Source organism: Harpia harpyja, chromosome 7 (genome assembly GCF_026419915.1).
Source record: "Harpia harpyja isolate bHarHar1 chromosome 7, bHarHar1 primary haplotype, whole genome shotgun sequence".
Taxonomy (NCBI): Eukaryota; Metazoa; Chordata; class Aves; order Accipitriformes; family Accipitridae; genus Harpia; species Harpia harpyja.
The window spans coordinates 50520808-50544671 of NC_068946.1; the positions used below are offsets into that span (position 1 = coordinate 50520808).

The 23864-nt window shown below is 40.1% G+C and overlaps 1 protein-coding gene across 2 annotated transcripts in view; it reads left to right on the plus strand.

Moving 5' to 3' along the window:
* Window positions 1-23864, plus strand: part of THSD7B (thrombospondin type 1 domain containing 7B) — a 338963-nt gene that overhangs the window by 144978 nt on the left and 170121 nt on the right. For both annotated transcript variants that reach the window (XM_052793131.1, XM_052793132.1), the window contains exons 7-8: window positions 1918-2073; window positions 3705-3902. In XM_052793131.1, coding sequence (XP_052649091.1) covers window positions 1918-2073; window positions 3705-3902 — 354 coding nt within the window. The remainder of the gene's footprint in view (window positions 1-1917; window positions 2074-3704; window positions 3903-23864) is intronic.

Genomic DNA, 23864 nt, shown 5'->3' on the forward strand with positions numbered 1-23864 from the left:
TTGTAATCGATTTTTCTTGTTTTTCTTCTATCCAAAATCAGTTTAAAATACCCTCGGCACCACTGGTTGTAGCTGGTTAGTTTTCAAGGCAGGAGAACCAACCTGCTTTATCTAGTGGCTTCCACATTTAAATAGTTAAATTGCAATATAGAAACAATTTGAAAATCAGTGAGGAGGAAAGAGCCATTGCTAACAGTGATGCCTTGAGTTAGAGCAGAGTAGGACTGGACTTTATTCCTTGGGTTGACCATCTGCAGTCAATTTTATTTCCTTTCATTTCTTCAAGTGAACTCTCAAAAAATGATACAGTTTTGCAAAGCTTGATGCTGAAAGGCAGGTTAAGCCATGCACGAGACTTCTCGGTAAAATAAATACGCTTATCCTTAAAACTCTAGTATTTATCTCATTCTGTCTGTCACTTCCCTTGCAAGGTCTCTAGAAAAGGTCTGTTTATTTTAGCATTCAGGTGAATTGGATTTATGCCACCTTGTTGTAATCTCTAAATGAACATGTCAAAGGCCTTACAGTGTCTCAGAAACCATTCAGAAAACCGTCTTTTTTACTAACATATCTTTCAGCTTAGAATTAAATCACATCTGTTGTTTAATCCTGGTATTCTGATGAGCTGGAATCATAAGCACTGATATTGGTCTGAAGTCTCAGCTTCAGGTTGTGCAAATCAAAATTTATTGGGATTTTGAGCACTGAAGTCTTGTGTTTTAAAAAAAAAAAGTTCTGTTTTTCTTCAAATGATTCATTTTAAAGAAAATGGTAAAATATCAGAAAAAGAAAAGATTACTCTTATATTGGGCACATTTTTATAAAGTTTTCTTAAGTCAATTCCATGCATGGAAGTAAAGAAAAATAGACATTAAAAATAAAAATGAGGATAAAGCAAACTCAGTAGCTATAAAAATTAATGAAGTCTTGGTAATACCATGGCAGAGTAAACTCTAACAAGCCTTTGCCTTTTGAAAGACTGCTTTGATATTGATCTGTCTAAAGAGACAGCCAAATTCAGCCCATAATGTAATTAAAATGCAATATCATATAATGACTCAGATGATAGATTTAAGAGTCTTTCCCCTTCTTTTCCTTCTTCCCTTTGCCCCGAATAAAGAGGCGAGAGAAGTTAATTGAAACTAGAAATCTCTTATGATAAATGAAAATACAAAGGGAATCAGCTTTCCAAATTTATTGTCAGTATCAACAAAACTGGTACTTTGGCAGAGTTTGGGGTTGGCCCATCTCATAGATGAAGAGATTTGGAGATCTGTGCCTGCCTTGGGTGCAGGCAATTCAAGTAAACATCTCACCTCCCAGGCAGGAAAGATGCTTTCTGCATATGTCTGTGTAGAAGAAACTGAGAGCTCTGCTCAGTTTTATTGAAAGTAGATGAAGAAAATCCAGATGTCTGGATCCTGCATCTGTAATCTAGAGGTGGTGGTGCCCCTGAAGGGGATGGGTATGGGGAGATGCCCCCGTGCTCAGGCTTTTGTCACGTGTCTCTGCCTGGCTCCCAATTGCAGCGTGAGCTTTTGGGATTTCCTTCTTACACGTCTTTCTCTTCAGTACGGTGTGAAGAGGTTGTCTTGGACATAAATGCGGGGGATTAGATTCCAGTTTGTTGCTCCAGCGTTGGAGAAGATCAGCACTGAATTTAGTTTTAAAGCAGCCATTTACCATTAAGCATAGTCTTAATTGGCCTGCTGAGTATGGGTGATTTAGATAAAACTTTAAGTACCTTGCTGAACACAGGATTAACTTTTTGCTCTGGGAGGTTAGACCCTAAAAAAGCAGTGGATTTTGGTGCATTCTGGAAAACTAAGGCCAGCAGTAAACTCTGGACTCTGTGCGTTGGTCAGGGCAAAGTTACAGTCCTGCTTTTCTTTTTCCCTTTCTTTTTTTCCCTCTTAGTTACTAGACCAGTTAATGGGAAGCTATGCCTGGGTCCTGCTCCCTCCGCCTCCCAGCTGTGTAACCTGCCATGCCCGTCCGAGTGCGTGGTGTCTGCCTGGTCAGTGTGGGGCCCCTGCCTTCACGAGAACTGCCAGGACCGCCGTGGAGGAAGAGGTAATGGGTGCTCTTATATATTGCTTTTGGAGCATTGGGGGATCTAAAGTGGGTAATGGAATATTATGATAAGATTGCAAAAGCAGTGGTGTCAAATTCTACATTGGGAGCTTAATGTATTTTTTTAAAAATTAATCTAACATAGGATGAAGCACTTAGATGGGCGTACAGGAGTGGAATATGACCTTTAAAAGCTTTTTGCAGTTATTCCTGGGAGAAGAAAAAAAAAAGATAAGATTTTTCAGCCTGATTCAGATCCTTTTATCCTGCACTGAATTCCAAGAAAAGGAGGATTTCTTGGGATAGGAGCTGCAGACCTCGATAGTGCCAGGCTGTCCCTCTGTGATCCCCGTCGGAAGTCCTGCTGCGTGCCTGGATTCGAGGGCAATGCTTGGGTGAGGTTAGAAGGCGTCAGGACTGAGATGTATCCAACAGCCCTTCCGTCTTGGAGTTAGGCTGACCCGAGAGATTGTTCTCATTGTTCTGGGGTTGGTTTAAATTCCTGGAAGCAGAGTATGCAAAGATAATTTAACCCCCGTGGATCTTAATTGACTAGCGTACATGTTTGTTGCTGCAACACTGATATTCATTGCAGAGGCTTTCCTAAGACTCTAAGTTGAAAAGATGACTGTTGGAGTTCATGTCGTTTGGAAATTACACTTTTCTGAAAACAGCATTGGAGCTGGTCGGAGTTTTTCAAATTAAAAAAGAAATAATAAAATTATATGGCTAAATAAAAGATTTGCAAAACCATTTAGTTTTTAAATTGTTTTGTATGATTTCTTTTTGCTTGTTTGAGAATGGTGGAAGTTTGCTCTGTTATATTCTCTGGAATGTTTAATTTTTCATTTTCTTTTCTGTTTCATGTTTCATATATTTGCCCCTTGTCTGCGACTGTTGTGGGAAAGACCACCATGTATTTTTTTCTGCCTTTCTTAGAATTCTGTGTCATTTACATAACAAAACATGCTGAAAGATGCTTGCGTATTAGTTCTGCATTTTATGTAGCAACATGACTTTTGGTTTTATTCAGAAGGAGGTAGATTATGTAATGAATTCTTTCATTATTTCTGTAACCTTTTTCTTCCACTTTACATTTGAATCTTCCAATTTAATAGGATGTCATTTCAAAGAGGTCTGATATGCATTATGTATCAGAAATCCTTACACCTTCATAAAGCAGAATACTAATTTCTTAGTAAACTGCTCTGCTGTATCTCAAAATAAGTCTTTTCATTAGTGGATTCCCAGGCAGAATATAGATGTCCTTTATAGCTTCAATTCCTTAACTGTTTCTCTCTTTTTATTTTAATGTTGTTATATTAATATATGCATCAGTGGCAAATTCCTATATTTGGACATGTGTATTTCTATCTAATGTTGATGAAAGGGAAAAAGAAATGTGAAAAATGTGGGTTGTTAGAGTTCTTCACACACTATTAGATTTTGCTTGCCCAGACTGTGGGCACGTACAGTGGAGTACTGTCTCAGTCAATTCAGTTTGTAAGTGGTGTGCTCGTTTGTCTTTATATCCTCCAATTCCAGATGAGCTATATAGTCCTTTTGCTACTAGATTATTGGTGTAAATATTTTTTGCTGTTGTCCAGTTAATTCAGTTTTTCTTTTTCCAGGCTTTAGAATGAGACAAAGGCAAGTGATTGTGGATCCGGTAGGCACTCTGGCAGGTTGTCCGCATTTAATTGAATCTATTCCTTGTGAAGACCCGGTGTGTTACGAGTGGATCATTTCAGAAGGAATATGTGTGACTGAACGTGGAAAATGTGGACCTGGAAACCGCATGCTGAAAGCTGTATGCAAGAACAAGAAAGGTGCGTAATGGTATCGTCTTAAAAGCCCCATGGTTTTTCGTGCCTCCTTCTAAAATGGCATTCTGCCGTAGAGCAATTGTGATTGTTTACAATAGCTCCTTACTGAATTTTTATGAAGCTTTCAGATTTTTGAGTTGACTCTGATGCTCACGAAAGCCTAGTGCTGATATGATCTGGGATTTTGCTTGGAGCCTTCTATTGTATTTTATCCTAAAGGAGGTGGCTCACCAGTACAGGACGTGTTGTCACTGCTGGCCTTACTATGACAAAAGTGGGATACCAGTGGCCTGGTTCTCCCCAGAATCCTTTTTTTTTGCACAACTTGTACTAAAGTAGGACTGTCACTGAGGCCAGCAGCACTATGGGCATTCACAAAATTAATCCAGCTCCTAGCATTTCTTCTATCCTTAGTTTTTAGTATGCTGTCTGAATGTTTATCTCGTTACAATAACCCTCCTACAATCATGAAAAGGGATGCTTGGTTGTGCTGCCAAAATTAATACAAGAATTAGATGTAAATGAAATGATCGTACTAAGTAATAATTTACTTGGCAGCAGTTTGAGACCTGCGGTGTGTTCAGTTTACAAGTTGTTAATAATGAATAAGTACATTTTTATATGACGTTTACAAACAACCAGCAAGAGCTTATTTCTTGTGCATGGTTTGAACCTCAGCCAAAAGTTTCATTTCTTGATAAGGTCAGTGTTGTCAGATCTTTAGATTCAATTACATGGAGCACGATTTTGCAGTCCTTAGTTGCAGTGAGACTGTGCTATCATCTTAAAAGTGGCAAAATCGTGGAACTTTAGAGCCTGATATTATATCTGAAATGGAGAAGTCTTTTACATGGTGCTCAGACTGATCACAGGAAACAATTTCAAGTTGATAACAACAGGGGTTAATTGGCAAGTGGTTAAAAATTGTGTGTCATTTACGAGGCATTAGAATCTGACAGAATGAAATGATGGTTGCTTTGCCTCAAGAGCACAGATCCTCCTGAAATACATTAAAAAAAATGTGATTTTCTTGTAAGTTTGTGAAAATGGGGCAACAAAATAAATCTTCAAGTGTTATAAAACAACATAGCTAGAATATACTGGAGAGCAGAGAGCTGTCTCTGAATTTGGTCTGAGTGGTCTCTTCCGATGTGTGATCATAACTGTAGGTCTGGTCCTGCAGTGATGTGTGCAGATGGAGTCTTGTATTGCTAAGGAGCACCATGTACTTCACACTGTTAAAACTGTGCCAACATCCATTTTTATGCTCCAACTTGCAACTTGGAACGAAAGCATAACATGGCAGATGCTCACTGATCTCTGATCAAACTGTTCTCTGTGACTATGATCCTTAAGAAGCCATGCCTTTGAAGTGTCTCTTCTTCATTTAATTGTTCAACAAGATATTGGGAGTCTCTCACTTTTCCACTTCAATTACTCTGTGCATATTCTTGTTACCAAGAAAAAAAAGTTGGGACATTCTTCCCACCCCACCACCCCAGGGCAAACATTGTCACTAGATGTGATCATTGTCCAGTTCTAATTGAGAAGGTTTCACAAGGAAATAGCCAGATCACTCGGCAGATGAGAAGCACTGGTTAATACTAGTTTTAAACTTTTCTGAATTTTTGTTCCAGTAGGATTGGACTGGCAGAGTCCTTAAAGTCAAAGTTGAAAAAAAAAAGTAAATTTACTGCTTCTTCTGTGAATCTAGTGATATTAATTGCTTTGTTTATAACCTTTTTTTCTTCTGTAATGTTCTCTTAACTAGATTCCCATTGCAATAAGTGGTGTATTTTCTTGGATAAAAGCTGGAGTAAGCAGCAGAGTTACATAAAGTATTTTGCCTGGAATAGTTGGTCAGTTGGCAGTGGGAAGCCAGTAGGCAGTCATGTGAAACTGTGAGACATATCAATTACAGGTAAAATAGCATAAGGCCTTGTTTTGGGTTTGTGTTGGGGTTTTTGGTAGTGGGGGAGGGGCTGCAGGGGTGACTCCTGTGAGAAGCTGCTAGAAGCTCCCCCGGCTCCAAGTTGGACCCCACAACAGGCCTATACTAATGCACAGCATTATGCAGTTCAAAATTCTGTGCAAGTAACTGCTCTGCTGAAAGCATTTGAGGTAGCTGCATTATGTGCTGGTATTTTCATTTACTTAAGCATGTTTTGTTGAATTCATCCCTGTATCCTAAAATCCAGTCTTTTATCCAGTCATTCTGCTATCTGTGCCTGGCATTGTTGCTCAGTATTCCCACTGAATGCCTAAAGGGATAAAAAAAATGCATTTTTTTGGATCCCGTTAAATGACAAAATCCAATGTATCATCATCTTAACAAGAGTTCATTTGGGCCTGGAGTATGTTGATTAGGGTACTTTGGGTCTTCTGTGTATCCCTGTCTGCAAGACGTCTTCATTTTCATATAAATGCCAGACTTTTTGGCATGATGCTCTCCTCTTCTTGCTGCAGTGTGTTAGTTCACGTCTCTTTAGAAGTTAGAAGTAGCTGATCTGTCAGTCCTGTTTGTGTAAGCCATACTGCAGAAGAGCTTGGCATCACGGCTTCTTTTCCTTGCCCGTCTTCCTCTCTCCCTCCATCCACAGCGTGGCTGAACCCATGTCCTTCGCTAGCCCATGCTCTGCTGTGTAATGCTGGGCTGTTGCATACTGCTGTCCGCACCTCAGAGACCTGAGGACTTTTTCATGAGGAGACTGGTTTTTCCCTTGCCAAAAATGAGCTTTAATTACATTGACTGCAGCAGAAGGGAACTGACCATGTTTTTCAGTCCTCTCTCCCATGGCAGAGGACTTTGCTGCTGCCGGCAGAGCCTGTGCGATGCCGTTGGCCTAAACTTCCCTCCAGCAAGGTGGAGATTGGAGGTGCATCTTTGTCGCTGATACGTGTTGATAGACAGTGAGTGAAGTTAAGAAGGCATTAGCTCTTTCTGCCCACTTCTGGTCATCCTGATGTTGTTCTCCCATGCCACGTCTCTTGCATGCTCGTGGTGCCAGCCCGTACCATGAAAGAGGGTTGGGAGGAACCTGTCTGGGAGTTGAGCAGGTAGCAGTGGCTAACTTACCTCTTTCTCCAACTGAAACCTCACCTTCAGAGCTCCCTGTAGTGTCCTTTCTTTCCATTTTAAAAAGCCATCATTTCTGGTGAGAAGATTTTGCAGTAATGACCCAGGTAACAAACTGCTGCTGGCCTGACCTGGAGCTTGAACTCAGGAGCAAGTCACACATGGGTCTATCTGGTTTGCAGGGTTTCTCTGAAGAGTTCCCTGTCAAAGGAATGTCTCTATGTAAGGGCTTGTATGAATTTCAGTGATGTAGCACTCTTACTTCCCCTTGGTACAGAGGTACAGAAATGACTTCTTGTTTCTTAAATAGGTTAATGTAGAGGGTCCATAATGAAGGGGCCTCCACAGGGCACATACTATATACAGCATTTTTTCATGGAGTAGCTGGAGCCTGTAATTTGTGATTTGCAGCAGTTAGCATAGATGAGGAGGAATGAGAAGACCATAATCATCTCATTACTTTGGCATTGTTAGGTGTCTGTCTGCTCCCACCTAGCAGTGTCTCTAATCTCTGTGCATAAGTTATTGAACATGCATGTGATGCTTGCGAGAAACTCTTAATGTCTGGTCCATATCCCTCGAGTGCGCCTCTTCTGTAGTGTCAGAAGACAGTAGTGTAATACATCAAATGAAATTAAATAATGTGTAGAAATGCAATGAAGTAATGCATAGAATGGGGAAAGACCTATATTGGATGCTTCTTCCAAACAAAATTTTTCAGCAAAGTGTTTTTTATTTTGCTAGTGAAGGACAACGGATACTTTAGGGGAAGTCTGTGAAGCCAAAAGAATAGTACAGGAAAATGGATGATGATACTAAAAATCGGATTGTGTAAGTGTATCACTGGGTACCTGGATCTATAATTCAGATCAAAGAATTTATTTGAAAACTTTTTTATATTCACAGACAGCCCAAAAATTATTTGTGATTTTTCTCAGAGTTGTTGTTTTAGGTTGTTCAACAACGAATTGAATAATCTCCTGTTTGTAATGTATTCTTGAGCAGATAGTTACAAGTATTTGACATTTGAATTTGGACAGTCTTGATTAGAACCGACAAACATCACTGTGCATTGACCAGATGAAAATAACTCTCTGAAAACTTTCCAGTTCACCTGCTCTCCTTAAATGTTGCTGCTCAGAAGATACAAAACCATGAACAGGGTCAAAACTTTTTCATTTTAAAATGCAATTGGACAGTAGCCAAAATGTATTGCATTTCATTTTTTGAAGACAATGACTCAAAGCATCTTTTGTGTGCTCTGCTTCTTAGGTCTTCATGATAGGTACAAGCACTTTGAGTACGGTGAGACAAAGGGAACTCAATGTTGTAGTAGCGTGCAGAAAACTGCAGATAATATTAGACAGCAGAACTTGGCTCAGGGTCAGCAGGTAAAAGTTCAGTCCAAAAAGGAGTTGGTGTGCCTTCATAGGTAGTTTCCCAGTCTTTTGATTTAGATGCTAAGAAATACAACTGGATTTACCCTATAAATGTTGTTGGGTTCATTCTGATGGAGGAATTTGGGAACCTTTTTTATTGTTATTTTCCATACCTGTTTTAGGCTGTATTAATAATAGAAAAATAGATCGAAACAAGGCAAATGTTGAACCAAACTGCAGCTTTTAGAAATGCATGTTATAATCATGTAGCTTGTGAACAGAGCAGTTATTATGGTGAGGAGTACAACCTGAGAACATATGTAAAAGTAACTGCAACAATAAATTTATGAAATAACAAGTATGACTCATAAAAGTAACAATTCATTTTTCAAGCATTTTATAAATGTTTCTGACAATGCTGTAAACTAAATCTCACCTATTAGCAATGCTCTTGAATAGATTGTAAAATGTTATTATTCAGAATCATACCCGCAAGTCGGCAATCTGTTTTATTGTGATTCCCATGTCATCATTTATTAATTTGCTTCTGCTTGTTCCGATTCCTACCAGAAGAACTTTTAGTAACAAAGATGATTTCTCTGTGATAGTGAACAGCATAGTGTCCAAATAATCAAAAATATAAAATATATTATACCCAAAGGCTTCATTGTATTAATCAGAAATTATCTGATCAGCAACGAGGTTTAATGCAAACATCATGTGATTTTGCTGAATTCAGACTGTTTTACTCCTAGTTAACAAATCTAATCACAATTCAAAAACTGCTGAGTATTTGCCTTTCTATACTGTCACCTTCGGTATCAGGGTTTCTTTGCTTTGTGGGAGTTAAAATTGTGGGGTTGTCTTCCTTTTTGAGGACAGTATTTATAACAGTGCCAAATAATTTATTGGTTCCTTTTTCACGCACAATTCATGCAGTGATAGGGACATGCAGGTGCTGAACTCAGAGGAGCAGAGTCCAGAGGTGCCTAGAAGAACATTGCTGTCTGTCTTTTCCTGTAGCACTGAAATGATTGTTCCTGAGACCTGTCACAAAGCCACCTTCTTCAGCAGCTTCTGCCTCACCTGGGTGCTCCCAGGCAATTTGGAGGTTTCTGTGCACCCTTCCCAGCCATATCTGATAAATGAATTATATCTGGCAGGTCCTGGGACACCCGGCTGTAAGGGGCAAACCACCCTGTACAGACAATCTGCCAAGAGTAGCTTAGAAATAAAACATACTGCAATCCTACTGTCAGCTGCTATGGTGGCAAGGCGTTTTCTTTAAGTATTCTCAGTGGAATAAGCTGCTGGCTTCAAGCTGCAAGAGTTATCCGAGCTGGGGGGCAGCACCCATTGCCTGAGCCTGGGCTCATTGAGCCTCAGTGCTGCCGGACACGGGACTGCACGAGTGGCAGCAAAGAGCAGTCAGGAACATAAATCATTGTGGAGTAAAAAATCAATCATCCTCATTTCAGCAGTGTTACGCCAGATGATTAAATGTATGTTTTTCTTTTTTCTTTTTTTCCTGGTACTAACATTAGCTCCCCCCCCCCCCCCCCCCCCAAAACCCTGGACATATTTGCAGGGGGTGGTGAATAGAAGGAACCCCCAAAATAAGGGTGTTCATCAAACTTTCAGGCCTGTTGCTTCTTTTGCTTTCGAGCAGAAAACCTTTATACTACTACTACTGCTGGTGTTCTGGGAGTACTGGTAAGAGTCATTTCAGCACAACAGTTCCGTTTTATTTTTCTGTGCTATCTCTTTGGTTCTAGGCAGTTGGTATCTAGAATGTGGCACTTGCCAAGAAGACAAGAGGGTTTTTGGTTTTAAGTGTTATTAAGTTCACTGAAAAAGTACATGTTTGGGCTGAAATACATCTATTCCCAAATTTCTACTCCATCTGACAGTTTTATATGTAAAACTGGAGAACGATATTTCAGAGTCAAAATGTTTTCTTTCAGCATTTTTTAGATTAAGTGATTAATGTTTGCTTTTTTTGTAAATGAACTAGGCCAAGTCTTAAACAAAATTAAAAAATCAAAATATTTTTAAAAGATGTTGTTAATAGAAAAGCAAAATATTCCTTTTAGATTAAGCAAACATTTTGCCTTATCTTGAAATTACTTTTCTCCTAAATCCTCCCCCAGTCTCTCTTCAGTCTACTTAAAACAGTTACAGAGTTTTTTCTTCCTTTTCCTTTTCCTTTTTTTTTTTTGGTTCAGTGCCCAAACAGAAATCCATTATTCACACGGCTCTATTGACAGAGCAGACACTGAAATCCTGTTGGAATTCAAGCGAAGAGTAAAGGGAAGTAAGGTAATCAAAGCAGTGTTATTTTAAGATCCAATATTATGTTCTGCCAGAGCCTGACAGTGAAGCTCTGCACTTACGGAAGCTGAAGACTCTTTGGGGGTAGAATATTAATAATGGTGCGCTCAGTTACCTGTCTGTACTTCCAGTTCAATCACAGCGTGTCCGGTGGTCCCTGAGAACGGTTGTCTGCAGAGGCAGCTTGCGATGCGTGCTCCGCTCGGTGCACAGCATCACGAGAGGCAGGATCATCCCCGACAGCTGGGCTGTCACTCAGAAGGAAGGGGCTTGCAAGTAAGGATGATGTCTGGTTTTATTCCTGGTTGAGGGCATGAAGCTAGCAGCTTTCTGAGAAGTTCTGTTTTAACATACATCTCAGCAAAACCAAGTTCCTACCTGTGGAGAATTCTTGATTTTTTTTCATCTTGTAATGGATTAATGATATAGAATGAATTTGCAGAGTCTGTTTAATTTCTCAGAGAAAAGATTTACTGTGTTCAATTTATTGAAAGTAAGTTTTAAGTAAGTTCTTTCTGACATATCAGAATAAGATCTTAAATCTCCATTGATGCATTGTGTCCAGTGACACAACACCATGCGTAATGGTACATCTAGATTTTGTTTCTCCTCTAAGAGTAGGATAAGCTTAGATTGTGATCATTCTTTATTTTAGAAACTTTTGGAAACTAAAGGGAGCAGGTTTGTTTGTAAACTTAAAATACTTGTTTTCAGGTTAATGTGGAAATGCACCTGTCTTTAATCTGGCCTTAATACATGGAGTTACGAAAATCATTTTTCTTCGGTGATGCTTTCTCCCAGATCTACCTGTACACAGAGTGTACCCATGAGGGCTTTGACTTACTGAGAGGGGCGGGTGGAGAGTACGCTTCTAGTGATACGCGGTGAATGAGAGAACAATGTATAGCTAAAAGTTAAATAGCTCAGTCGATGGATTAGGAACTGTTTTGTCTTGGCTTCTTAAATCATCGAGGTTCAAAAAGACAGACGTATATACTGCTGTGGTCAAATTTTGGTGCTGTCAGCATTAGCAGGACAGAACTTGCAATGGCAGTTTTGCCTGGGGAGGGTGTGATTAATACATATATGTTGTGGACTATTCATGTAAATGCAAACTGGAGGTGAGACAACTTTACAGCTGTAAGATTTGGAATTATTTTGTAGGGAACAGTAAAATTATCCAGTTGCTCAACACACTTGCACATACAATCAATAAAATTAAATAGGTGCCACCAGCTCTTCTAAGCCTGCAGGTTCAATTACTGTCGTGGGGGTCAGCCTTCTGCACCACATTGCTCATTCCTCCTCTTAGTTTGTGAGTGTACCCCACCATATCCCATCGTTGGAGCTGTTGATCCCAAACCGGTATGTTTTCCTGACTGTTAGAAACACAGATCCTAAAAGGCAACATGCAGAGCCTTCTAGCAATTAAATAGGAACCATACATCTCATTTTGCAGCTGTGGTGGAAGAAGCATACGTAGTAGCGTAGCAAGGCTGATGAGTATTATGAGTGTTTCAGGAATTCTGAAGAGTGGTGTGTGGTTTGTTCAATAGATTTGAGACCCATTTTTTTTGTAGTCGCAACAATTGATGTGCTCTTTGAGCAGGCTGGCTGTTTACGAGCCAGGTGGGGTGGATAGAGTTAGCTCCATCAAGCTTACCTCACAGTAGCTGGTACCATGCCAAATATTTGATGTCTCCTACTGGAAACATTTAAAAAGACAAAATGCAGATTATGACCTGCTCTAGGACTGGTGCAGTGACAATTTGAGGACAGACACCATCATGAGTTCAAGTGAATTTACTGTCTTTGCATCTTCTACTGAAATTGATGTCTGCAAAAGAAACAGAAGATCAGCTTTAGGTTAATTTTAGGGTAAGCTGCTGAAAAGTGAGAGGTTTTTTTGCTTAGTCACACTTTAACAGTTTTACTTCGTTCAATATCATAGCAAATATATGGCCCACAAGCCAAGGAAGATAGAAGTCTAAGCAATTCTTGTAGCTACATCAGTGTAAATATCTGTGTCTTAGAGTCAGGCATATTGTGCTAAAATACAGGCTGAAATATGTAATGCTGGAAGGCTGGAAGGTTGTGGATTTGAATCTAGAGGATGAACTCAAACATACTTAGATTAATTTTCTTTATCTTTGAATGCAAATATGTTGCATGATTTCCAGCTGAACTGTGGCTGTGCTTTTTCAAATGCTGCTGGCATGATTTGTGTCAGTTGTCCAGAAGGCAGCTGTAATCAGTATCCAGTGGTGGTGCTAGCTCTGTGTAGTTGGCAGACAGAGATACCAGTGGAATTGATTAGGGATATAGCCAGCTTTCATCCTCCCTATGCTTGTCAATATAAGGTGTTACAGCTACCTGTGAAAATATTTTTTTTTCTGTGCTAGCTGAGCTAAGTGTGAGCTTGTGGTTGGTGCAGAATGCCCTCAAATTAATTTCTATGCAAAACCACAATTCTTTTCAGTATCTAGTGCTCCTTTTTGATACCTAATGTCTCCAAAAGATGTTTTTCAAGACTTCAGAGCAGTGTTAAAATGTGAGGGCAAAGGCCATTTCTTCCCTGTGGCTGTTTCAGCAGAGAGGAGATGGATTTTCACTTTGCACTAGTGAGAGGGAGCAGCAAGGGCTGATTTTTTAAAAAAATGAACCTGAGCTTCAAACACCTGTAGATTTGGAATGAAGGTTCAAGGTAGTCCTTTCAGAAATGGGTATTATAACATTAAGAAAAATACGAACATCACTTACTATGGCAAGATGTGTATTGCCCTTTATGTTTTAAATGTTATGGAATAAGTTTGACATAAGTTGATCTGAGTTTGTGATAAAGGTTACCTAAAGAGCATGGCGTGTGTGTGTGACCTGTAGGTCTGTTACATTGGTGGAAGAGGTTTCAAGAAACTGTACAGAAGTATTAATATTTGTATACTAGGCTAGTGCAAATGTATACTTTTAAACTATTTATTTACAAACTGTTTTTTAATGTCTAGGGAATCTTTATTGAGTTTGATGCTTTCTAATCTCTCAATTATGAGACTGAAATAAGGTTCCTGTATTGTATTTTATAACTGCACAAGTATTTATAGTTAATTCTTTAAGTCTGGAAAAGAAATCTTAAAATAGATTTATTTGGTTTTGCCCCTCACAATATATTGTAGACAAAAATCCCAGATTGTTTCAGTGAGAAATGAGAAAAATACCTTTTAAGTGCCAATAGCAATTCCTGTTTTCTCAGTGAAATGGAGCATGCAGCATAAAATACCTGTTTGGCTGTTTTCTTTAAACTAAGCATAACTTCACATGCATGTTGAGTTCATATTCTTTTTGGAGAGTAGTTGTATTTCTTAGGGAACACTGATTCAACAAAGGGGAGATGTGAACAAAATAGGATCCTTTTTGAACTGTATTTGAAAGGTAGGTAGATGACAAGTTCTAAAATTAACTTATGTGGATAGAAGAGGGAGAAGGCTACAAGGATCGATTTGAAAAGTGTTAAGCCCAGGATTCTGGATCTGCGACCCAAAGGTGGCTGAAGTTACCAGGAGGAGCAGATGGAAGATGTGACAGTGAGGGTTAATCTCATCCATAAGGGTTCTGTTTTTTGGGATTAAACGGGTTCCAAAAGTGGTTAAGGATTTCACTGCTTTTCTACTAGTGAAGGAAGTGTTTAACATACCTAGATATTTTTCACACTCCTTGTATGAGATTTGGTAACGTTTGTGTTAAGTCTCTCAAACACACAGCACTAGGCATAGAATCTTGAGAAATATAAGAAGTGGGGATGCTTTACGACATCGTTTCATCATCATTCCAAGCAGAATCTCTAAGGCATTTTATGCTTTAGTCCCACCCTTGTCATTTTTGATACATATAAAGGGGCTCTCTGAAAATAACCAGGGGCTATTCATAGCATTCACAACAGTGGTATTTTCACCTGTTTTTGACATGGTACTTTTAGAGCCTCTTTACACAGTTGCAACCTCAAAACTTACTTGGGCTTTAGTTTCCTACCCATGATATCCCCTTGAGATACATGAATTCAAAGCTTTTTGCATTAGTACTGTCCTTAAGCCATTTGTCTTTAACCAGGTATTATAGCATATGTATATGCACCATTCACACAACTTTTCTGAAGGATCCTGTAGCTAAATTGCAAGAGAGCCCAGCACTGGTTGTGCAGGCGTGAGCCTTTCATTTAAGCAGCCCTTCTGAATTTGTTGTATTGAAGAGAGAGCTGACGGTTTGCAGAGATGTTCACAAAATACTTTAAGAAAAAAAAAAGAGAATGAATGGGGAAAGTTTCACGTTCTACATACTGGTAGCATTTGTCCTCTTCTGGGCACTGGTGTTTTGACCAGCCCGTGTCCAGCCAGCAAACACGTCAGAGGGGTAACTTTCCCTCAGTGGTGGCAATGGTTTGTGACTTATGCCAACACTCAGCTGGTAGTTCAAGTAGGCATTTGACTCTTTAAGGGACCAACCCCTCTGTCAAATTTCATTTACATTAATAAACGGTTTCAAAATTTTCTGGTGTTCAGCAGATGGATAAACAGCACAATGGCATAGCCTGATTTCCTTAGGATCCCAGGCAAAAACAAGCCAGAAAACAGTTTTTAATGCATTTGATATTTTTCAAATTCTTAACAGACAGAAAATTGCCCAATTCTCAGTTCAAAATTATTTTAGCCAAGACTTTTTTCCAAGAGAAATAGTCAAAACAGTACAAAGGCTTTAAATTAAACAGAAGATCATTAGGGTGAAGAAACGACTGGCTGTATTTTATTGCATTCTGTATGTGAGGTTTAGTGGGCTGGAATCCAACTCATACGATATAACTCACAAAAGAAAAAAATGTTTCAAAGTAAGCCAATTAAGTTCTGTAGGTAGTGGTATCTAGGAATTAATTTTCATCAGGTAATATTAAAAGAAATAAACTAAACCTGATTCTGCAGAGAGGAGACTGAGACCTGGTAGTGAATATCTATAACAACCGGTGGTGTGTGGGGCTAAGGGCTTCCCTCCATCACAGTCTGCAGGAGGATTTGGGGTGTGGGGAGAGGAGAGATGCAGAGAAGTCGGGGTAGAAGAAAAGGCTGGGAGCAGCCTGCAGCCATGAGGTGGTCTGTGCTCGGCATTCCTCAGAGAAGGTGAAGAAGCTGCACCCAGGGGCTCTGGTTGTCTGCCGTGCTGTGGGGGTCGGCGGTAAGTTTCTCCTGAGGTTTATATAAGGGAATAATTCGAGTCTAACTTCAATAGACAGCTTCTCACATTGATCTCTGACCACAGCCCCTTTAGTGGAGGAAAAAAGAAGGGCTTTTTTTGTGTAATTTAATCCTTTCCTGCTGGGTGGCCCTACAGAAGGCTTTTTCTGTAGCTGAAATTCCTTCGGTGCTGCATGTTGCATGCTGGACAGGAATGATTGTGAGAGCCACCTTTATACAGTAGTTCTGAAGGCTGTTGAGTGGAAATTAAAGATAAGTGTTGCGCTTTCTTTGAGTTTCTTTTTATCAAGCTGTCTATGAAGTAAAGCTGATTAAAAACAATTTAGTCACTTGTTTTGAGGTTAATGGATGCTGGAGGGGAAGGCTCTCCCCTTAAAATAAGTTTTGACAAACTTTTAATTAAGAATTCAGGACATGGAAATTTTGGGCTAGTTCTGCACTACTGAGATTGGCTCTGGGGCATATTGGTCTGTCAGGTTTTTAAAGTAAATCTTCCTCTTAATTCTAATTAAGTATTGTAATGCTAGTACTCTTCATTAGGCAGCAATTTGTGATTAGTCAGGTGGTCGTAATGGAAAGAGAAGAACATGTGATGGAACGGTAGAGAAATTGCAGAGCAGGGAAAGTGGCCATGGGATGCAGCTCCTAAATGCTCTTTAACATCCTCCTGTTGGCAGATTTCCCACTGAATTCAGTGCTCTCTGTGGGATGGGATTCGATCATCACACAGATCCTGGCTTATGTGGAAACACGAGTTCAGTGGACCTCGATTACAGGACCTGAGCTCTGAAGTTGTGACAAGAAATAATGCTAAGAACAGCCATAAAAAGGGAAAACTCCTAATTCCCCCAAAACTTTGAAGCCAAGCTATTATTTTAAGTGTAGATTACATTATCATATTTGTTTATCTGTGAATTGAATCTCGTATTTAATAAATGGTAGCTTTTGTGAAGTGCTGAAGTGAATGTGAATTAGTGAATCAAGAAAGATTAACTCTTCGAGGAGATTGAGAGCAATTTAAAATTCCATTGTTCGGTGTTTTTCTTTCTGTCTGTATGAAGCATGTCTGTAATTGTCTCAAATTAGGTACTGCCTTTGTTTAGAAGAGTTAAACAAGTAACAGAATAAGATATTTCATAGTTCCTTTATAAATAAACAGCCTGTTCAGTTTTTATCTCTAGGCAGTTTGCAAATGTGAGAGCAAAGTTTTTGAAGAGAACGTATGCCTGAGATGGAGTTTCTTTAGAAACTGAATCATCCTCTGTTGTTGGGATGCATTTTCCAATTTTGAAGCATGGTCTTCCCATACTGTATGATTTTAGTGTATCCTTTTACCATGCTTCTTATAACAGATGCATTATTTAAAAATTCCCATGGAGATGTGAGAATTTGACTGTAAGCATGGATTTGTTCAGTTCCTTTCCGGCAGCTGTGTTCTATATTTTGCCATCAGTTGCCTGATGGTGTTGCTACCAATGAACCCTCACATTGACCCACTACTTATCAAGCCCAGAAAGAGAAAAAAGGAAAAGAAAGACAAGTGAGTCAACACATCCATGTGGACTGGGTCAGCAGCTATACAAGACGACAGTCCTTTTTCCTTTCATATCACTGAGGAGGGAAAAACAATCACACAAAGTTAGTTCCTGGCTTGGTCCTGTGGCTAGTGGTGTCTGGTGGGGATTCAAGGACTACATCCAGTGGGAGATGGATATAGGTTGAAAAGTGACTTTTCTGGAAGAAGTGAGAATATTTATCTGCCCCTAGCAAGTGAGCAGGGAGTTTGCTAGGACTGGATGAACCCAGGGAGCTTTGCTGGAGGGACAAAGTCACTTCCAGGTGGCATGAGCTCCACCTGCACTCCCTTTCCATGTCTCCTGTGGTACTGCACCTAAGTCTGTCCCTGATCTGGGGGTCGTTTCCATTTGTTACTGGCAAATGTACATGTGATATAAAATACCAAGTCTTTTTTGTAGTGAAAATGCGATGACCCAGCAGGACTGGTAAGTCCTCACGAACTTATTGATAGACTGTTGGGCAGTTCTGTACAAATAGCTCCATCCGTGCTTGAAGCAGGGGGGAGAGGGGTCTTGGCTGCCCATAGTACATTGTAGAAACCAAGATGATTCTGTAAGTTCAAATTCCATTTTTTGTTACCAGATGCAAAATTCCCATTAAATTTAACATAGCAAGAATTTTCCCTCCCAGTTTCAGCAGATTTCCCAAGTTTAATACAAAGTCAGCACTGTTTTGTTGTACACTTAGTGCTGTGTCAAAGGAGACTAGAGCCAAGAGGGTGTTTTGTTCTTTTTCATGGTGTTTACAAATAAAGCTGACTGATTTGGTAACTCTCTTGGAAACTCTCTGAGACTGTAAATTTAACAGAGTGCTCCCTTGGCATGCATAGATCTAAAGATAGCAGGTTTTTTGCCTATCAATAAGTATCGTAAGGCCTTTACTTTTAATGCTATATACAACTTAAATCCCAGGAAAATAATTCCACTACTGCTGTTCTTTTATATCATAGGAGTCTGTATTAATTCAGACTAGGCTAGGTTTTCTAACACATAAGTTATTTAGGTCTTCAAAATATCTGAGGTACTGCGTGTGGTTGACAGAGCATATTCTTGTTTGTTAATATTATATGGCAACCTGTTTTCCCAAGATTCTTAAATAAATGAATGCCTTCAAACAAAGCCATGATTTTAAAAGCCACTTTTTTTTTTCTCTGTTGTAACTATAGCATCCCATAATCTTCGCTCTAATTTCTCTTCTCTATAACCACCTATTTTAAATAGTTCTGGAAAGATCTTCAGGTTTGGTTTTGTTTTGTTTTGGTTTATTTAGAAAAATGCTTATTTAGGTCTTGATCCTAAATATCTAGCCCAGCTTCTCCCCCCACCCCCAGGCAATAGAAGCTTAGAAATACCCTCAAGTTCAATTAAAAAATCCCTTACGTGAAGGGTGAAGCACAGAGCTCATATTTTCTGACAGTCCACAAAGCTTACAAATCATGAGAGTGCTGTGTAAGCGAGGGTGAAACAAATGGTGTACGATACTTGGAAATGAATGAGTCATGTGAATGAACATTGACATGTACATCCCCAGCCCCATATTAAGATTAAAGTGAGTTGTCTGCTCTACAATTGCATAATTGCTTCTGTGACTGATTTGGTGCTGCTCTGTAATAAGTTGTGAATACTGTATGCTGACCTGGTTAATGGGATGTTTACTAAATGAATATATTTGTATAGTTTAATAGGAAGATGTTTGGAAAAATTAGCAGGATGAGAAAGAGTAGTGCGAGAGAGTTATTTTTCAGCAAGTGCTGGGGTTGTGAAGAGGAAGGCAGGCTGCCTTGCTGTTGGCATTTGGGGGCTTGGGGGGTGAGGTTGCATGGGGCTGGGTCCCCTTCCCTCCCCACCGCAGGGAGGTCTGTGCCCTGGGCACATGCATCAGCGTGGGGCATCTCCATCCTGACTCCCCGGGCGAGCAGGGCATGTGGGCGGCTGCTCTGGGCTTGGGGTACCCAGGCTCTGCACCCCACTGAAGATGCTGCCGGTGTGGGGATGCGTGCCGGGAGGGGAGCAGCCTCCATCCTGCAGGCGTGACAGCTTCATTTTTTAAAATATCTGTCTTGAATTTAGCTATTTTAAGTACTATAGACTAAGATAATTATTTCATGAAGTAATATTATCTGCAAATTAACCCTGGATCTTTGCGTAGGTTCAGAAAGAGAGAGATAAGGAATTTTATCGCAAATTGCAGACTTACTGGGTTTAACGTAAAGGCCGTGGCAAGTAATACATTTAAACTGCATTTAAGTAGTAAAGACCAGAATATCAAAGTCTAAAAGCAATAAAAATTAATTTATTCAGAAAGTTTTTATATTTTCTTTCTAGTTTATATGTTCTTTTCACACACTGTCATTTAATGAGGTTATATTCTGATTAAAGAAGAAAAATAAAAAAGTAAAATCTTTTATTTCAGTAGATAAAAATGTAGCTTTTAAAATATATCAGCTTGCCCTGCATAGTCTGAGCTAGCTGTACAATTTTCCCTTCATTCAGCATGGCTGCTAGACTAATGGATTCTGGGGGAAAAACTCCCCCTTATATAGAGTTTCAGTTGAAATCCATATTTTCATTTTCAGTGACAACTAATACATTTCCTGTAATCCCTTTCAAATATTCACTGGCAGTATTCCCAGACATATATTTTGAAGGTTAAATAGTTTAGGATTTATGTACTATACTATGTAGGTCGGTCTGAATAAGCTAATAAGTCTGTACGGGCCCTTCATTGCCAGAGACCAGTTTGTATCTCAGAAACACTATAGCTGCGGTAGCACAAAGTTTTGGCTGGTTAATGAACTGTGGTTCTAATGAGCCCAGGGTGAGATGCTAGGCTGGAAAACTGCTTTTGCTGGTTGCAGAGCTCACTTGGGTATCGTTATGTAGGGCTGCTTCGTGTAGCGTAGATGTACCTTTCTGGCAGCTGAAGGTTTAGGCTCTCTGTCCAGAAACTTCTCTTTTTTTATAGGCTGCAACTGGCATGAGTAAAGAGCAATAATTAAAATAATATTCCACGAGGTTTGCATTTTAGTACGGCGGTTTGATTAAAATTGGATCTGCCTTTTCCTCTCCCTTGAGGACCATTGCTCGCTTTGTGGCTAATGAAGTGGAACAAGCACTGTGATCAATATTTATGGTGTCACTCTGGGCACCTGCAGTTCTTTCAACCCCTCTTGTACTGTGGAGCTGAAATGGAGGTTTTTAACTCCAAGCTAATTAATGGCTGACTGTGCAACTTGATGCGAACTCTGGAAAGACTGTTCTTAATACTGTTTCTTATGAGGGTCACATGCGACTTGCACAGATTTGCTAGTTCTCATCGTTGATTGGACAAAAGTAGGAACTTGATTTTCTTCAGTGATGTACTTTCGGGTCCTTCAGTCGTCCTTTGGTGTTAATTTGGGCTCTCCCTGTGTTAGGAACAATCACCCTTGGGGTACCAGCTCTTGCCACTGAACACACAAAAAAAGAAGACACGTATGGATTCTTTCAGCTGAGTTTATAGACTTCTGCCCTATGGCTTTTCTTCTTTTTATACACCAGTCTCTATTACAAGTTCCAGTAACTGATGGAGATAGTATGTATTTAAATCCAACATGAATGCTGTGGAGTTAGTACTAGTCTGGATTTTAGCATCTTACCAGTTTGGGGGCTGCTCCCAGCTGTGCCAGAATATTTTTATACAGCTGCTCATAAAATCCACAGACTATGGCAATATTTTCTGTCCAAATCAGCCCTGCAGTACTTTGTTCCGCAGTTCTCTTGTCTCTTGACTCCTTCAAGGCTTTCCCAAAATAATAATATCATCCTTGGACTCTTGGTGGGTTGGTTCATTGCAAACTTTGCCTGTTCCCTGCTAGTGACAGCGGCTGGAGGCAGTCCAATGTAATTAGTAAGTATTTTGGAGACTCTGCTTTGGCAGCCCTGTTAAATATGTGCAGTGAAAGCAGTATTAGTATGGGGCCTCATCTTTTTTTCTCATTAGGGCATCTCTACAATCTGTAAGCTTATTTAATTGGAACTTAGCCATTCTTATTAACACAGGAGATACCCCTTGGTCCAAATCCTGACATGGGATAAATGTATATAGTTCTCACTAAAGAGAAAGAAAATGCATCCACATACTCCAGGGTGGAAATTTGCCCTTTTGTGTCCATTGCATTTCTCCTGGAGGAGAATTTCATTTTCTAGTAAAGGCAATAAATTTTCGCTGCTCAGATAAGTGACTACAGAGGTTCATCATCAGGATTTGAAGAAATAAGCCTCCTAAGAAGATGGATGATGACAAGGGGAGTAAGAGTTGTTATCCAATCATTTGTCATGGTCCAGAACATTAAGATATATGGGTAAGACCCCAAAGGTGTGTAGAAGTTCCTTTTTCCAGCAGTCGGTTGGTACATAATAACTTATCCTGTGCAGTCAGCCAGTATTACACGCTCTCTGAAAACTCATTTTGTTTGTATCTCTTTGTATACAAAACACATAAACGGTAACATCTTATATATTGCTGGGAAGTATTCTACACATCGTCGAAATGTAGCCCCACGATTACTGAATATAGAGGCTGACTTGCCCGGTGCTCATGTTAACTCCCTTCTCCCCCTCCTCCATCCCACTCCAGATGTTAACATTATCTGTCTTGCCTCTTCTGCTGTGGTAGTGTTCTGCTCCAGGCTTTCTCCAGAGACTTTTCCCTCTGACTGCTTTTCTGTGGTTCCCTGCTTTACAGCGGTTTCCCTCTAGTTCTTCCCCTCTCTCAAGGCTTCAAAACCACGTAGCAGTCATGGGGTACAGTGTCAGCTAGTGAAAAACTAGATTAAACATTCATGGTTGTAAGAGTGCTTGTTAGCATAGATGTATTTAATTCAACGCTTCCTGCTGGTTTTCAATATGTTGGGAGGTTATGTTGCCAGTGAGGTGACTTTAAAGTCTGTAGTGGAATACATTTCAACTAACTGCTTGAGAGTAGGTAGGAATCTTGCTCTGCTTACCTAGTTTCAGAGAAAAATCTCCCCCCTTAGTTTTTAACAAGTGAGTATTACTCTCTAAACCAAACATGGTCGAGACCAGGTTTCGGAGGGATTTTGTTAAATTCTGGCTCTGCAGTCGGGATAGCTGATCTTGAAAGTTCACTTTAATGTAGGAGACAACATCGTATTTTGCTATGTTAAACTGCTCCCTGCTTTGCTGCTTGTTGCTGGGAAGTCAGGCAAAGATGAGGTTTACCTTGTCCTGTCTGGGCTTGCCATTGCACAGAGTATCTCAGTAGCCTAAATTTGATCAGCTGGAGCCTGTGAGAGCTTGGTATCATGCACTGAGTCCTACTAAACTCAGAATTCCTCCAGCATGGCAACTTCATTATGTCTGCGTGCTGGAGTTAAAGTACGGCCCTCATGCGTTTCCCCCGCCTGGTCTGGTATTTCGTGGTCAAAAAGCTTAATTGGCTCAATGTATTTATTCCCTTGCATTTCTGTCTTGCAGCTGGCTCGGGAGGATGTATCTGACCACTGCTGACTTGGAGGCAGAGGATTTTTACTGTATTTCACTTGACAAGGGTTTAGATATGAAAGTGTCAGGCTTAGTCCTCAGTGGTGGCCTGTAAGCCTGCGTAGGATGTGGTGGGAACAGAGTAATGCTCTGGAGAGATCACAGTGTTGGTGTGCCTCAGAGGTTTGTGATTAGAGAAGCCCAAGTCAGGGGCTGACAGCGGTCCTGGCTGTTGAGTTTTCAAAACTCCTCTGGTGCCATCGTATTGGTGCCTGTGGAAGTCAAGCTGGCATAGTCTGCCTCCAGGAGGATGGGGGTGATGGACCCTATGGGTTTGGGAACCCTGTTTGGACCATTTTTGGCAGCGTGTCTTCAGGTGTTCAGGTGTTTGGTCCTGCGGGCGTTCTGCAAACTGGCCATGGTGGGGAGATCTGTTCCTGCAGGTTTAGGAACTATTAAACATCACGTGGCCGTGTTCTCAGGGAAGCAAAATGCAATTCTTCTGAGTCCCAGCCGTGTAATTACAGCAGTAATAATAGCTATCATTTTTGATGCCTTCAGTGCCAAATGTAAAGGTGGTTGTTTCTGTTATGTTTTCAGAGTAGTCTGTTCTGTTGCTTTTTCCCTTTTTGTGCCTTATCTACAATTGAACAATTACCAGAAATGTGATGAGGACATCGTATGCAGAAAGTCATCCCCTTGTCTTTTTTCCCAGTGACTCTGAGGTGTGTGCGAGCGGCCGTTATCTCAGCTGCTAATCAATGAAGCTGGAGCTAATGTGTGAAGTGACCTTTGTGAAGAGAAAAGAGGTTGTGCCAATATTATACTTGCAGTTTGAGTCAACTTTTGCACTTTGTCATGTATTTGATTGCATGAGCTGCTCC